Consider the following 14616-nt stretch of genomic DNA (forward strand, 5'->3'; position numbering starts at 1 on the left):
TTTAAATAAATGAATAAATATGAGATAATATTATCTGAAACATGTGCAGTTTAACTCAAAATAAGAAGACAGGGCATATTTAAAACTATGAAAAGACGTCAATGATCGTATGTTTAAAGTTTAAATTTTGCTCTGTCTAACTGTGAAACGTTTCGTTTTTTATCGAGTAGAAGCTGGCAATGCATTCTGGGATGGACTACGCTATTATGACTGGTGGTGACGTGGCACCCATGGGCCGTGACGGTGTGACCGCCATGCATAAAGTGTTTGACTGGGCTGGCACAAGTCGGCGCGGGTAGGCTATTAAAACATCACGTCAAATGAACAATTGCATAAAGAACAACACTCTGATATATATTTCCATGGGGAGCAGAGCATTCAGCCGCTCTGCTCCCGCCTCTAGAAATTAATTACCACCCCAACTCAGAAACATTAATTCACTCCCCCATTTCACATCACAACTCAAAACACATCTGTTTAAAACTGCCTATTCCCTCTGATGCCAATTGCCCTGTCCCATCTATTTTAATAGTGCTTATTTTTTGTGTATTTTATTGTTTCTTTATTCTCTCTTTTGTGTACGGTGTCCTTGAGTGCCAAGAAAGGTGCCTTCTAAATAAAATGTATTATTATTTATTATTATAAACTCAATAGATAAATGTTATTGTGTGTTTTTATCCTGTTACAGACTTCTACTTTTTGTTGATGAAGCTGATGCATTCCTTCGCAAGAGATCCACTGTAAGTCTTTTCACTTAATTTCTCAAAAACCTTAAGTGTTTTTGTCATAAAATATATTTTCCTGCCCTCTAAAATGTCCTTTATTTATAGTTAACTACATAACATGCAATCTTTGCTTGTTTTTTCTAGGAGAAAATCAGTGAAGACCTCAGAGCCACTTTGAATGCATTCTTGTATCGCACTGGAGAGCAGAGCAACAAGTAAAAATTAAATTACGTCCTGTGCTAATATGATACACAACCTTTGCAAATTTCTAAGTGGCTCAATTTCTGTTTTTCTTCCAGGTTCATGCTGGTGTTGGCCAGTAACCAACCGGAGCAGTTTGACTGGGCCATAAACGACCGTATAGATGAAATAGTGAATTTTGCTCTCCCGGGTCCTGATGAGAGGGAGAGGCTAGTGCGGTTGTACTTTGACAAATATGTGCTGGAGCCCGCCACCGGAGGGAGGCAGTGAGTACAATCCCCACACAGCAACACAGCTGTTAAAATAGGGCACCAAGCCACCGCACACAGGGGATGTATACTGACACGAGTAATTAGGCCCAGTCCACTGTGTCACATAGAGATGTTCATTTTGATTCTGTGTGATTTGTTTAATATTTGATGGAGTCATGGCTTTGCCAGGATGAGGATTAGATTACGACCCTTGTGAGATAAATGCCAAGAAAGCGCCTGCTGGGCCCCTGGAGCGGGCCAGCCCTGCTGAGGCATTAATTACACAGAGGCCAGATGTGTGATGGATGCTGAAAGGTGGCAATATCCACACACAGACCAAGAGGCAATGAAACAAGCTCCAAAAACACAACAAAGTGGGAAAGAAATTGCATCTAGGCTAACTAAACTGTGGGGAAATCATTTAGTTTGTTACCCTCTAATGTATGTTTGTTTGTTTGTGCAGGAGGATGAAGCTGGCACAGTTTGACTACGGTATAAAATGCTCAGAGATCGCGAAGCGGACAGAAGGCATGTCAGGAAGAGAGATCTCCAAGCTGGGTGTGGCCTGGCAGGTATGTCCCTGTTGTCACAGCTGTTTCCATTCATGTTTTTATGTGCATCATATTAGAAAAGCTAAATGGAAATGGCAGCGTTTGATAAAAGCAATTGTGTAAAAAAGCTTTCATTCTCACTTGATGTGATTTCTGTCTTTTGTTTGAAAAAATGTGCTAAATGGGATAGAGAAAAATCCTTCATGGAGCAAGTTCTGATGCAGCAAAACTGATGGCTGATCAGCTGTTTTGCTGTCAGCATCATCCTAATAATATAGATTATACTGTATTAATTGGTCTTTGTCTCTGGTCAGCATGAAATATGGCCAATAAATGCTTACATGAAAGCACAATTTTGAACTGTCCAATTTAACCAAATTCCAGATGACCTTTTCAATTTTACTACAGTAGATGGCTAAGGTGCACCCATACTACTTCTACTCCTTTTATTACAGCACCAACTTCTGACAAACGTGCGTTTAGCCTGGTTTACACTCCCCTGACCAGTTGATGGAAACAGGCCTTCATTCACTTTTCTTTTTGGCGACATTACAAAAGTTTGCTCATAATATATTCACAATTGAATGAAACCATGTTTTTAAAAAATCTATAGCTGTAATATATTTTTTTAAACTGCAGTTATACGTCAAAATCCTTAGCTTCAAAGTGCTACACAAGATTTTCTTGAAGTAAATGAATGTATCAAACATTTGCGTTGACTCAATTTCTTGTAGGCGGCAGCATATTCCTCTGAAGATGGCGTCCTGACAGAAGCTATGATCGATGCTCGAGTTGACGACGCTGTCAAACAACACCTTCAGAAGATGGACTGGCTGCATGGAGACGAGGAGGCCCAGGCAAAGACCCTTACACCTCCCACCGCTGAAGGGACAATCGCCGGAGGCAAAATGGGCTTTATTCTGCCCGTCGGCGAGGCACCTGAGGCTCAGGAGGTGATCGCTCCAGTTCTTGAGATAAATACGAAAGAAGAGAGTGAAAGTGAAAGCGTACCACCTCCTTCAGACATCGACCAATCGGCAGAAGGCAAAAGTGCCGCCCCAGCTGGTCAGGACTGTGAAGCAGAAGCTGTCAAAGCAGAAACTGCAACGGCATCAGATAGTTTAGCCCAGCCCGCTGCCCCCACTGACGATGAGGGCAAGAAGGAAAAGGAAGATAAAACTGGATCTACTTCTCCAAAGGACGGAACTCCAGTTTGAGTTGTAGATTTGCTCAGTGGGGCAGCCTGGATTAGAAAGATTAGTGTCCTGTCCCTTTAATGGGTCTGTCAGTTCATGTCTTAAAGTCTGTTGGACTGTCTGTGACAGAAGAAGAGTTCAGCAGGTCGAGGTAGATAATCAATTAACTTTACAAAACACAAATGACGCCTGAGACTCTTTGATTCTAATATATAATGTATACATTGTAAAAGTGTACTTTACACAGAAACCAGACTGTGTGTCTGTATTAACAGTATATAAGTGTTGTGCACAGTGACGTCTCTGTCTAAATGATTAAAAAGATCTGTGTTTTTATAAACAGATGTTCTGATGTTTTTGGGGTACTGGTGCTTTATGATATTACAGAGTTGAGGAAAAATTGCGTTCCGATATGAACAATCAGTGGCATTACCTCCATACAAAAACCTTATATAATGCTTCGCTCAAACCTTGCAATGACATTGTCAGGCATTATAAATATATATATGCTTTTAAAAGACAGGGTATGGCAACATAATACATAATGGCGAGAGGAGGGGTCAAGATTGGATGAGGCAGCGTATCCCATCCTATAGAATCCACATGGGATTTCAATATTTCACAATAATGGCTGAGGGCTTCAGGAGGCGTCTTATACAAAGCAAAGTCAAGGGCATTTAGCTGTCCTTGGTTTGGAATAGGCCCCATGATAAAACTCCTGTCAGACATTATAGGATGGCTTCATGTAAGTTGATGTAAAGGTTCACATAAATAACCAGTCTGGAAAAGATTTAACTAGCATGATTAGAAAAAAACCTGCATTGAAAAATAATTGCAAGACATACTCTTAATGAAAAACCTGCAAGTGGTATGCACTGTAGGTCAGACGAACATTTCGGACATCAAGTCCCCAGGTGAACCTGTCAAGTGTTTTCCAATGTGCTAACATCACTGCAACAAGGTCACCTCATTTCAAATTTCCTCTAGAGTTTACTGATAGAGAGGAATCCCACTGATTTCCAAGAACATTGACCGGTATATTTGAAACCAGAGGGAGCAGTTTGAAATAGGGGCGTGGAGTTTGATAGAAGTGAGTTTACCAGATCTAGTGGCTAATTCATCTGTGCTCTAGGCTACATTGGCAAAACACACCTAAATCTCAAACTAAGCTGTTGTTGGAAACATTGCATTGTGGGCAATGTAGGTGCCAGGTTTTGACAAGGCGGAAGAATACATGGAATAATAACCCTGGTCCTGCTGCATCAATATTATACTTTTCAAAACTCTTAGTAAGCAATTATGCTACACAATAAAAGCATAAAATGCCCTAAAATATATAAAATAATTTATTTATATTTGTATTAAATCAGAGCTACATTGGCTATAAGCTAAATGGAAAAAAACTGCACACAAAGTAAGTTCTGAATTTTATCCAAATTTTAATCTGTGTCATAACAATTATGGTAGGTAACTTGACTGATGTGCAGTGTGCTCCTGCAGCGTGTTCCTCCTGGAGTCCTCCGTGTGGTTTGGATCTAAGAGCGTGACTTTTTTTCTTGTGTTTCTGAATTTAGGCACCCACGACCAGAAACCCACATCTGAAAAGAAAAGCAGGGAAACTGGGCTGGTAAAAGGCTCTTAAATTTGTATTAGTGTGTTACTGTGTATTTAATGCAGTTAATACGTGTGAGGCCTGGTCTGTGTTTGAGGGTTGAGTGTTCTAGTTGATTCCTTACTCACCATTTGTTTGATATAGCCTCCAGTGTTTGAGCCCTGAGAGCCACATCCTATCCAGCCACTGTAGGAAAAAGTTGATGCAGAAACCCAAAACCAGTCCAGTTAGCATGTTCACCTCCTGCCGGGTCATGACGTCTCCCAAAACTGAGTTTTCTCTGAAATCCACCACGGACTGATCCTCCTCATATGGAATGACATGATAGTCTTGATGCCTGCAGCAGACAGCCAATGTTGGGAGATGTGCACACAGTTATGATAAAAAACGAACCGCTGCTGAAAGATTGGATTTATTATATTTATATTGGATATCTTCCCTGCTGTATAATACAATATTAGTATTTGTATAATGGTTACAATGTATGGTTGTTTGCTTAAAACTATTTATTTCCAAAATGTCAACTTTTAAGCATTAAAAGCCTCTTTTGCAGAATAATGCATTATTTCATATGACACAGTTTACGTAAATTTAAGATTTGTTTTATTCATAATATCTTGTGTAATCCTCCATCTTATCAGGGCCTGGAAAACTTATAAGGAGAGGTAGTAATAAACCATACTGATTCTGACACATCTCACCTAGTGATCAATTAAATTAGCAAATGGCCTGAACAAAAGTCAATAATTTTAAAATATGCCATTAGCCTTTCCTGATATGATTACTGTATTTGGCCAACTTCTGCTTTAATGAACTGAATCCCTTTTACCTGAAGGAAGAAAAAAATCATCAAACTTTAAAATGCATTTTGAAGACCCTTCAAGTCTCTAAATAATTTAACAGTTAATTGAAATTCTCCAAATAAGTTTCACAAGCAATAGCCGCAGGCTTACAAATACTGGGAACTACAAAAATATTTGGGATAACAGCAGCTAAAAATAATTACTGATATATTGCTGTGTCTCTAAGTAGGGTATTCACCATATTGCCAAAATGTAAGTTCAAACTTCATTGCATTCATTGTCCATCACAGCAGGAGATCACCTACACCTGACCTGCATGACCCTGAAATTTGACATGTCATAAATAAAACAAAAAACCACACAAACCACCTGAAGTCACAGAAACCAGAGGGAACATGTTGGTGAAACATAGTCCATATCTCTTCATAAATCTGAACATCTCTTTTACACACTGAGTAGATACTGAAAATGTATATTCTGACCTGAGAGACATGACATAATTACCCACTGTTAAGTGAGAAGTTAAAAAAAAAGTTAAAATTGCAGTATCCTGTATATAGCTCATTATCCACTTATCTTAACAGCATCAAAAGCAAGTTTAGGAATACACTATAATAGTTTTTCTTAGTTAAAAACAGGTTACACTCATTTATTTATCTTACCGTCCACATGTGCAGGCACAGACTCCATCCTCTCCTCGCAGTAACGGGAGGATGAAGTTGTGAATGCTGTCAAAAAGCGCGTTCATGTCCGTCAGAAAAGTCGCAACCTGGAGCAAAACAATAACAAAAGTACGCTGAGGTAACGCTGCACTGCTGCCACAACTGTAATATCCCCAATACAACGAGCGACAGACGAGTTTAAATACTGATTAGGTACCTTATCTGCTATCGATTCACTCGACTGAAAAGCGTTAATGTGTTTAATATCCGGAAAAAATCTGAACTATGGTGCCTTCAGGTCCAGCATCAGTTCGCTTACACATCACTGCTCTCCAACACACAGCGGGGCTCCTCCTGCTCAGCCGTCTCACGGCGCTGTGGAGCAGTCTCTGATGGATTTCCCCAGTCACAGGTCGTTTAACAAATCGATGTTTTTTTTTGCTTAATATTAACGAAACAAGCTGTTATGGTAACTTTTACCAGCTGCCGTGATGATAACATTTAATTCGAATTCCCTCATTTGTTTTTAAACTAACGGTCACCCTGGTAACGTTAATCAAGTTGTTCAGGCTAACGTTAGTTTGTCAAGATAGTAGACAATTCTTATATTTGTTGTACATTTTGTCCAAAAATGACATTTATATTTCGTCACCCTGTTAAAATAATCGCCTAACTCATTTTTTCAAGTTTTGCAGGAAACACAAAAAACTTCACAAAAAGTGTAACATATGACATTTATTGATCATTTCACTCAAAAAGGATGTAACAAAAGATGGCTATTGGCATAGTAATAACACTGTGTGTAAATTATGTAACTTAAAAGAAATAAATGACTTAGGCAATTTTTTGAACATGCCTTTGTGACTTAAGCAAGATATGGTAACACTTTATTTTGAAGGAGTCTACATAAGAGTCACACAAGCCTGTCAGAAACATGACATGACAAGTGTCATGAGCATTAATGTTACTTCAAAGTGTCATTAATGTTCATGACACATCCCATGTCATGTTTATGACACGCCCATGTCACTCTTATGTAGACACCTTGGAGTAAAGTGTTACCAATATTAGTGTCAACAACAAAACACTGATAAACTAAACTGATAACTAAACAATCTCCCTCTAGTGATGATCTTAAAGGGGTAAAATCACATGATCTGATCAACTGAGGATGTAGGCAATTTTACCATAGGTGGCTGGCGTCATGAGGAGATGATTTAGGCAAAAAACAAACAATTTTGACAAAAAATGACTTAGGCGATTATTTTAACAGTGTGACGATTTGGTATCATCTACCCAATTACCTCTAACATTATTTATGTAGCCTACTATTAATGTATGCAGATTAATGCCAAGGTCATCTAGTAAGTGAAGGGTAACTTCATCTGGATATGAGTTTGCCTGAGCACTAAGTTAATAAGATACAGTAAAGCATTAAATACATAATTAATTCTACATACACATTTACTGTAATTATGCTTAATTTAGCACACCTCAATCATAGGGTTTCTGTCACTGAACCACTAACTTGATGGTGGTAACATGAATTACTTTAATAAAAAAGCCGAATTGAGGACTTGATTTAAAGACCCCCTCCAGGTCCCCTTTAATAAAAAATATAAGAAATATGTAATTTAATATAAGAATATAAGACATACATAAATATTCAGTTTGTAAGTTCAATTTCCTCATCTTTTTTTTCCATTAACATACATCATCTAATTTTCATCTACTCCAGAAATGATGCACATGCAAACACTTTCTCATTAAAATGTTAAAGTGCTGGAAAGTTATTTCTTATTGTATGTGTACTAGGGGGTTGCATATCTAACTTGTATAAGTTGCATACTAGACCATGATTGACTTTCTGCAGAATATGAAAACGATGTTCTGCAGTATGTGATGTACATGCATAGTAAAACTCTACATGTACATCATACTGCACAATAAACATCAAACATCACATTCAAAGAACAAGAACAAAACTAACTATTGTTGCATTATCCTAATATCCACCTGTTATATTTTTTAAATAATGGTACTTTTAATATAGTTAGCTTGACAATGGTTACTTTATGTAATCAAGGCCAATATCTTTGTGTAACAATACCCATTTTCAATTTTACTCGAAATCACCATGAATGAAGAGTTTGGCAAAGAAAAAAACAAGAGACATGACCTGTTTTTTTAGAGATGTTTCTTTCTTTAGAGGATTCATATGTACATACAGAAAAATCAGGCACTCTGAGCTGAGCTCGCAGTTTGCAAATAATTACAATGCTTCAATTCTTTAACATTTACAAAAGAAAAAAGAAAAAACATACTATGCCCTGAAAAACAGCATATCCAAGTTTAAATATGAATCAACACATTATATCTGAAACACACTGGAGGAGAGCCTCAGAGAGGTCTATGTTTGGTTATTCATTATTAGCCCACCCCCTTTAACTTAATGAACTAATCTACAACACATGGTCGCACAGAAACACGCATTCAGTTCATTACTTCTCCTCCCTGTCCGTCTCAGATAAACACATTTACACTGTCCCAAGTCAGGAATATAAATCTGACAAATATGCTTGAACAAATTAAAATTATATATATACTGCTGAAAACAAAAAAATCAGCATTCATATGCCGTACTGAACGAAATCAAAAGGGGGCTGGTTGAGGAGTTGTTGAAACAGGGGTGTGGGTGTTATGGCTCTCCCTGAGGAGACATGGTTGAGTGATTTCATTGGACTGGGATGGAGGGAGGACCTTGGCCTGACCTTGATCCAGAGAAATGAAGGCAGAGCGAGAGCAGCGAGTCTGTCCTCTGCATAGAGGAAAAACCCATCATCACCCATATGTCCAACAGCAGCCATTTGTTAGGTCCTGACCAAAGCTGTGTGTGTGTGTGTGTGTGTGTGTGGCTGTGTAGGCACACAATGTGTATGTACTGTGTTGTAGACAGAGGAGTATGAAGTGTGTGTGTGTTGTGTGTGTGTGTGTGTGTGTCCATATACTATGGTTTGATTGCTTGTAACCCGGGTCTGTGTTTATTGCAGATTTCTAATGTTTATCAGTAGAAGCAGACAGTGTGGAGAAAAGGCCTGTTGCTCTTCTCCTCAAACTCCTGTAGGAGTTCATCCATTTCATCTTCCATGTCCTCAGTGTGCTGGATCTGCAGAGGTGGAGGGGGAAGCACATTAAACACAGCCTCAACTCAAATCAATTTGCACACCATTTATAAAGCAACACGCCGTTTTACAGCACTGGCAGCATTTCCGTTAGGTGAAAACGGAATCATCCATTTGAGAAATATACTAGATGGCTTATATGTCCATTTTTGTTGTCACGCAATAAAGGTTTGGAACAAACTTCCATCACAAACATCCCAGATTCCCCCAAAAGTTTGGACCTTAAATAAATGAGTGTAAATAAAATGTGATAATTTGCTAATCCCTTTAGACATATTTAATTGAAACTTGGACAAAGACAATATATTTTACATTGATAACCTTTGTTTGTAAATAAATGCTCAAATCTTAATTTGATGCACTTATTTGTTTTATACAGTGACCAAGTTTTATGTATTTATTTTTAAATCAGGGTGAATATATATGAGATTTCCTTTTTTTTCCCCTTCAGTTTTGTGGTTTTTATACATTTTTACCATTATAAACTTGTTTTTATTTCTAGTATTATACTTTTTTAAAAATCTCTTTAAGGATTTTATTTTATAATAGTTTCCTCTCCTTGTGTCTCCTTAATACCGATTTGTTTTTCTTATAAAGCACTTCGAGCTGCATTTTATGTTAGGAAATGTTCTATTTGCTGTCTGAATATATACAGTACATACATAGGATTTTTTATTATTATATTGCTTAAGTATATGAATACAGTATACCGTAAACATCTCATTATTAAACCACAATGTCATAAAAGACTTAACAGCAGGTTTATTGCACTCTGTCGCAGTGTTCATATACAACAGTAATTCAGAATTCCAGTAGGAGACACTCACACATTGACACAGCTCACAGATGAGGAAGGCGCCCAGCGTGGCTTCCTCGTGGTTATCCTGAATATCTACATTGATGACGTGAACAGGTTGAAGAGTCTCCTGCTCTCTTGAATTCAGATCTGAAGAGAAACAACAGATCAAAGAGAAACAGTGTGTCACACAATCATTTCATTAAGTAAGGAGTGTCAGGAACTCTAAATGACTATGATTCAGTGATTGGACATTTGTTATGCCTCACCCTCCAGCACTTGGTCATAAACTCTCTCTTCACAGGTGATGACCAGGTCAAACTTGTCCTTGCAGCTTTGAAAGCGCTCCGGCTTTGATTTGATGCGCTTGTTGCGGTCCAGCATGTGCAGGATGCCGTTCTGTGTGTATCTAAGGAATTGGGAGGTCAAGGAACACAGCAGGAGCGGGAGAAACACTTCAAGGTAATAGAACACGCTTATCACACTATCAGAGATGGGACTTCATACAACAAAACACTAAAGAATGCCTCAAACTCCCAGTAAGACTTTGTTAAACATTAATTTGTTTGAACGAGACTGCATATATTCTTTGTAGTGTACACACTTGGATTTATCAGTTTGTATTAGATGAACAGCAGCCCCCTCTAGTGGCATCTGAAAAAACTACCACTCTGATCTTATGCACCAAAAAAATAAAAAAAATAGAACTGCATTATAGGGCGTTACCAGTAATGTGTGAAACTTATACTATAAAAAACTGTTAACTATAATATTGTCAACAAGCCAATCTCATACTGGCAGACCAACATGTGTTGTCATCAAATCAGATCTTATAATTATCTTCATGTTGTAGCGAACATGTTTTTTCTGTCACTGTGGCCATACTGTAAGACATTACCAAATATAAGAATAAAAAGAGACCAACCACCAAAGTGCATTGTCTATAACAGTGGACTATATTTTTTTTAGGAAATCCATGCAAAGTTCCAAAAATACATTAGTTTTATAAAAGAAAGTATGTACATCTGCTATTCATGACACACTGGGATTTACAGGGCAGCTAGTTTACAATTTTTAAAAACACCGTTGACATGCAGGAATACAAACAACCTACCGTGAGTTAGCAGAATGTACACCTGCAATACAGTTTAATCACTAGCAAGTACAAATTTGGTGAAGTCTATCTCGCCTATTTTTGAGCTGAGAATTTCACAAGAAGCGTATTAAACCACAGTAACTCAAGAAAACATATATAAAAAATATAAAAATCCAAGAGGCAGGTTTGACTTTAGACTGACTATTTGAACTACATCAATTAAGAAAAAAAAGAAAAAAAGAGCAGTACTTATTGACAGGAACAAAAAATAAAGTAGGTTTGATTAAGTTTTTGAGGCAGCTTTTGTGTGACAATTTGTGTGAAGAAAAGGTGGTGGAAATCACTCACTATAGCAGTTTTTACGTCTCCTAATAATACAGTCTCACTAATGACAACTAACCCAAATAATCTTCTCCAACCTACTCTGGGAGCACAATAGTCAATAATATCTTAATCAAATGAATCATTTGTTGATTTTCTTCTTGATAAGCTTTTGTAAAATGCCATTAGATGTTTAGTCTAGATCAATGTTTGTCTTTGCTCGTAGAGTTTGATTTCAGTATTCGTATTAGTTTTACAGCATTTATTACAGATGCACCAGCTATTCAGTTAATTACAGTAATAAACAACTAGAAGAGACAGGTGGGCTAGATTGAATGCTAGAAAGACTAAATATTTTCTGTAGAACTTGCTGGTGCAAGTCAATCTGTAGAAATATAAATCAATGGGAAAAAAAAATAAATATATATATAAATGGAAACACAGGGAAACTGCATAAGCAAGGACCAGTGGTGGCAACATGGAGACCCTTGCAAATACACTGAACAGATCTAAATCTGATTGTCTCAGCAAAAAACTTCACCAAATTGCACTTACTGTTGCATTGCAAGGCGTTTTCCCACCTTCTGTGTATTATATGTTTAGTAACAAAGTAACTACAACAACAAAGTAAGTGCAACACATTTTAAAATCCCTGCATGTGATTTACCCATCGGTGCAGTTCCGTCTGCTGTGCCATTCAAACGCCATCACACTTACATGAATTCCAAAAAGATTAATATCTCAGCACAATACATTTACATGGGCCATGTTCACTTTTCTGGCCGGAGTATAAGTGTGTGTGTGTCTGTGTGTAAAAGTGAGTGAGAAGGGGATACAGTTCCTTGTCCTTGCGGACCAAGTCGTTGTACATCTGTATATATGTCGTTTTGAAGTCATACACATTTGGCTTATCCGGGGCAGGACCGGGTAGCTTCACGTGAGACCCTGTCCCGAATGAACGCACATCAAATCCACGTTTGCTGCAAAGATGAAGAGGACAAGACAGTAAATTACATACCATTTCTGATATCAGCACTAGACACAAGAAAAAAATAGATACAAGCAGAATGCAGCCATCAGCATCTTTTGATGCCATAAGCAATAAAACATCTTCACTGACACCTTAAGCATAAGGTGCCCAATGTAGTCAGATTCTCAAATGGCCCCATATACTAGGTAAAAAAAAAATCCTGGTCCTGTTCTATGTCGCAGGCTTAATTAAGAAATTACTGCACTGCTTAAAGTGCGTAGGTCCATTTAAGCTCCTCCCTCCCGTGCTGTCAGAATCTGTAGAATTGTATTGCCTATAGATATCTTTAAAAAGTTGGTAAAACGATGTTTTTTTTTTCCTAATTTCCGCTAAACACAAGGGTGTAACTCTTGGCCGGTAGTCAGCGGTGCTCTGCTTTCCAGAGAGAAGAGCCATTAGCACTGAGGTCAAGTGTGACATCTTTGACAGCTTCAAAAGAGCACAACCCTTTAGGTTAAAAACAAATAAATTCACAGCATATCTGTAAACAGTGTGTGAACAAGGGGACTGATCAGAGCTGGTAAACCTCACAAAGTTACACAAGCTGCAGTTCCTCCCTTCCGGAATATTCCCTACAGGGGGGCGCTCTAGTCAACATGTGGGGAGAGAAAAAAAACAACTTGGGCCGGTATTTTAAAGGCCATAATCTATTTTGAAAACAAAACTGTGTGACTATTCACTTTGGTCAACCGCGAACCTGAAAACTAGTTAGAAAGCGTTTAAAGTACGCCCCGGCACCCGGTGTGACAGTCGACAACAGCGGGTCCATTGTTAACCGCGCCGAGGCCCGGCGGACGGATTGCCTGTCAATGTGTCGGCTTAACTCGTGACCGGCCTAGAAAACGGCTCAGATTTGGGTTAGTTCGGGGTGGTTTTCCCGCGGTTGTCCTCCCGGCGGCTCGTCTTTACCTGAGGATACTGTGCGCTTCCATACTGCGGTTCTGGTTGCTCGAGCACACAACCGCTACTCGCAGCGGGTGGCTCGGCATCGCGAATCTCTGGCTGAAAATAACCGAGACGACAGAAACTATACAGAGGTAGTAAGTTTGATCCCTGTAAGAAAAACAAACGAGACAACCCCCTTTTGTTACGATAATTCAGAAAACGTTTCGAGTACAAATACTGTGCGATTAGCTCGTCTTCTATTGATGCAGGAAGTTAAAATGGCGGAGAGCCGTTAGTGAACTACGCTTTATCAGGTGATGTCATTTGAGGGCGGGGTTTCCGGCTTGTCACGCTGTAGAATGTGGCGACGTAGACGTGTGACGTCAGTAAACAAACAGGCTGTGTGAAAAATAGGACTTTTCCTTGAAAGACATATTTTTTACTACACTGAAAGTGGCTGTGAGAGCACCCGGGGCATTTTCCAAAAATAGGGGCAAATTTGTGACTCAATGGTGACTCAAGTTAAAAACTAACTTCTAAAAATAAAACTGAGTGAAAAAGACAACATATAAAAATAAAGTCTTTACAAATTAAGTTTGTTGCATACCAGGATTTTAAACGTTACCTCAAACCCTATAAAAATAATAATGCCCGATTGGTCTAATAATGGCAGCAAAAAGCATAAAAAAATATTTTCTAGGTGGTACATTTAAACACAAAAATTCTACTCCACAAAGAATAATTATCACTAGCACTTATTGCTGCACTAATGGCTCTTATCGCTCTATAACTTGATTGTTTCCCTTTTTTCTGTAAGTCGCTTTGGATAAAAGCGTCTGCTAAATGACTTAATGTAAAATGTAAATGTAAAACATGTTTTTTGAGTTTTAAACTAAATTATATAAAATTACTGCCATGAGACACACCAATGCTGGTATAAATATTGGCCTTTCTTATCAAATTTTTAAAAATCTGCATTTTATAATTTGAAAATGGCTCAACATTTTAAATTAGTCCTGAAGCTTGCAAGGCCAATGCTGGAATAGAGTTGACTAGTTGTGACTCATCTATGTCATCAAATTAAAAAACGCCTCACACATCATAGCCATCCAACCCGCCCCCCTCCTCTGCCCCCTCCATGGTGCTTCACTTGTAAACACATTGCAGTGGACAAGTCACTCACTGGCTGCTGTGACAAATACCATGTAGTGGTGCCTGCTTTTGCCTCCAGCTCCAGTCACTTGGGATACTATCAAATGGATAATTAAGAGAGATAGTATAATTCTAAACGTGTGGTATCGTTAC

At 38.3% G+C, this 14616-nt stretch overlaps 3 protein-coding genes across 4 annotated transcripts in view; 1 reads left to right on the forward strand and 2 right to left on the reverse strand.

The window, feature by feature from the left end:
• atad3 (ATPase family AAA domain containing 3) overlaps positions 1-3264 on the forward strand; it is an 8459-nt gene extending 5195 nt beyond the window's left edge. Inside the window, exons 11-16 of the mRNA XM_059329325.1 lie at positions 171-295; positions 689-740; positions 870-940; positions 1025-1192; positions 1641-1749; positions 2463-3264. Coding sequence (XP_059185308.1) covers positions 171-295; positions 689-740; positions 870-940; positions 1025-1192; positions 1641-1749; positions 2463-2945 — 1008 coding nt within the window. The 3' untranslated portion in view covers positions 2946-3264. The remainder of the gene's footprint in view (positions 1-170; positions 296-688; positions 741-869; positions 941-1024; positions 1193-1640; positions 1750-2462) is intronic.
• Positions 3265-4339: 1075 nt separating this feature from the next.
• Positions 4340-6522, reverse strand: LOC131968863 (transmembrane protein 240-like). Of its 2 annotated transcripts, none has more exons than XM_059329910.1 (4): positions 6321-6522; positions 6002-6108; positions 4665-4873; positions 4340-4522 (listed from the first exon to the last, which is right to left on the reverse strand). In XM_059329910.1, exons 2-4 carry the CDS (start codon positions 6085-6087, stop codon positions 4383-4385), a joined length of 435 nt encoding a protein of 144 aa, XP_059185893.1. In that variant the 5' UTR covers positions 6088-6108; positions 6321-6522; the 3' UTR covers positions 4340-4382. The 2 variants fall into 2 exon arrangements, with proteins under 2 accessions (XP_059185893.1, XP_059185891.1); XM_059329908.1 differs by having other exon boundaries at positions 4343-4522; positions 6219-6520.
• A 1828-nt stretch (positions 6523-8350) lies between these two features.
• Positions 8351-13597, reverse strand: ssu72 (SSU72 homolog, RNA polymerase II CTD phosphatase). The gene is made up of 5 exons (XM_059329934.1): positions 13336-13597; positions 12233-12376; positions 10249-10388; positions 10011-10129; positions 8351-9167 (listed from the first exon to the last, which is right to left on the reverse strand). Exons 1-5 carry the CDS (start codon positions 13413-13415, stop codon positions 9066-9068), a joined length of 585 nt encoding a protein of 194 aa, XP_059185917.1. The 5' UTR covers positions 13416-13597; the 3' UTR covers positions 8351-9065.
• Positions 13598-14616: the final 1019 nt, after the last annotated feature.

The sequence above is a fragment of the Centropristis striata genome, chromosome 3 (assembly GCF_030273125.1).
Source record: "Centropristis striata isolate RG_2023a ecotype Rhode Island chromosome 3, C.striata_1.0, whole genome shotgun sequence".
Classification (NCBI taxonomy): domain Eukaryota; kingdom Metazoa; phylum Chordata; class Actinopteri; order Perciformes; family Serranidae; genus Centropristis; species Centropristis striata.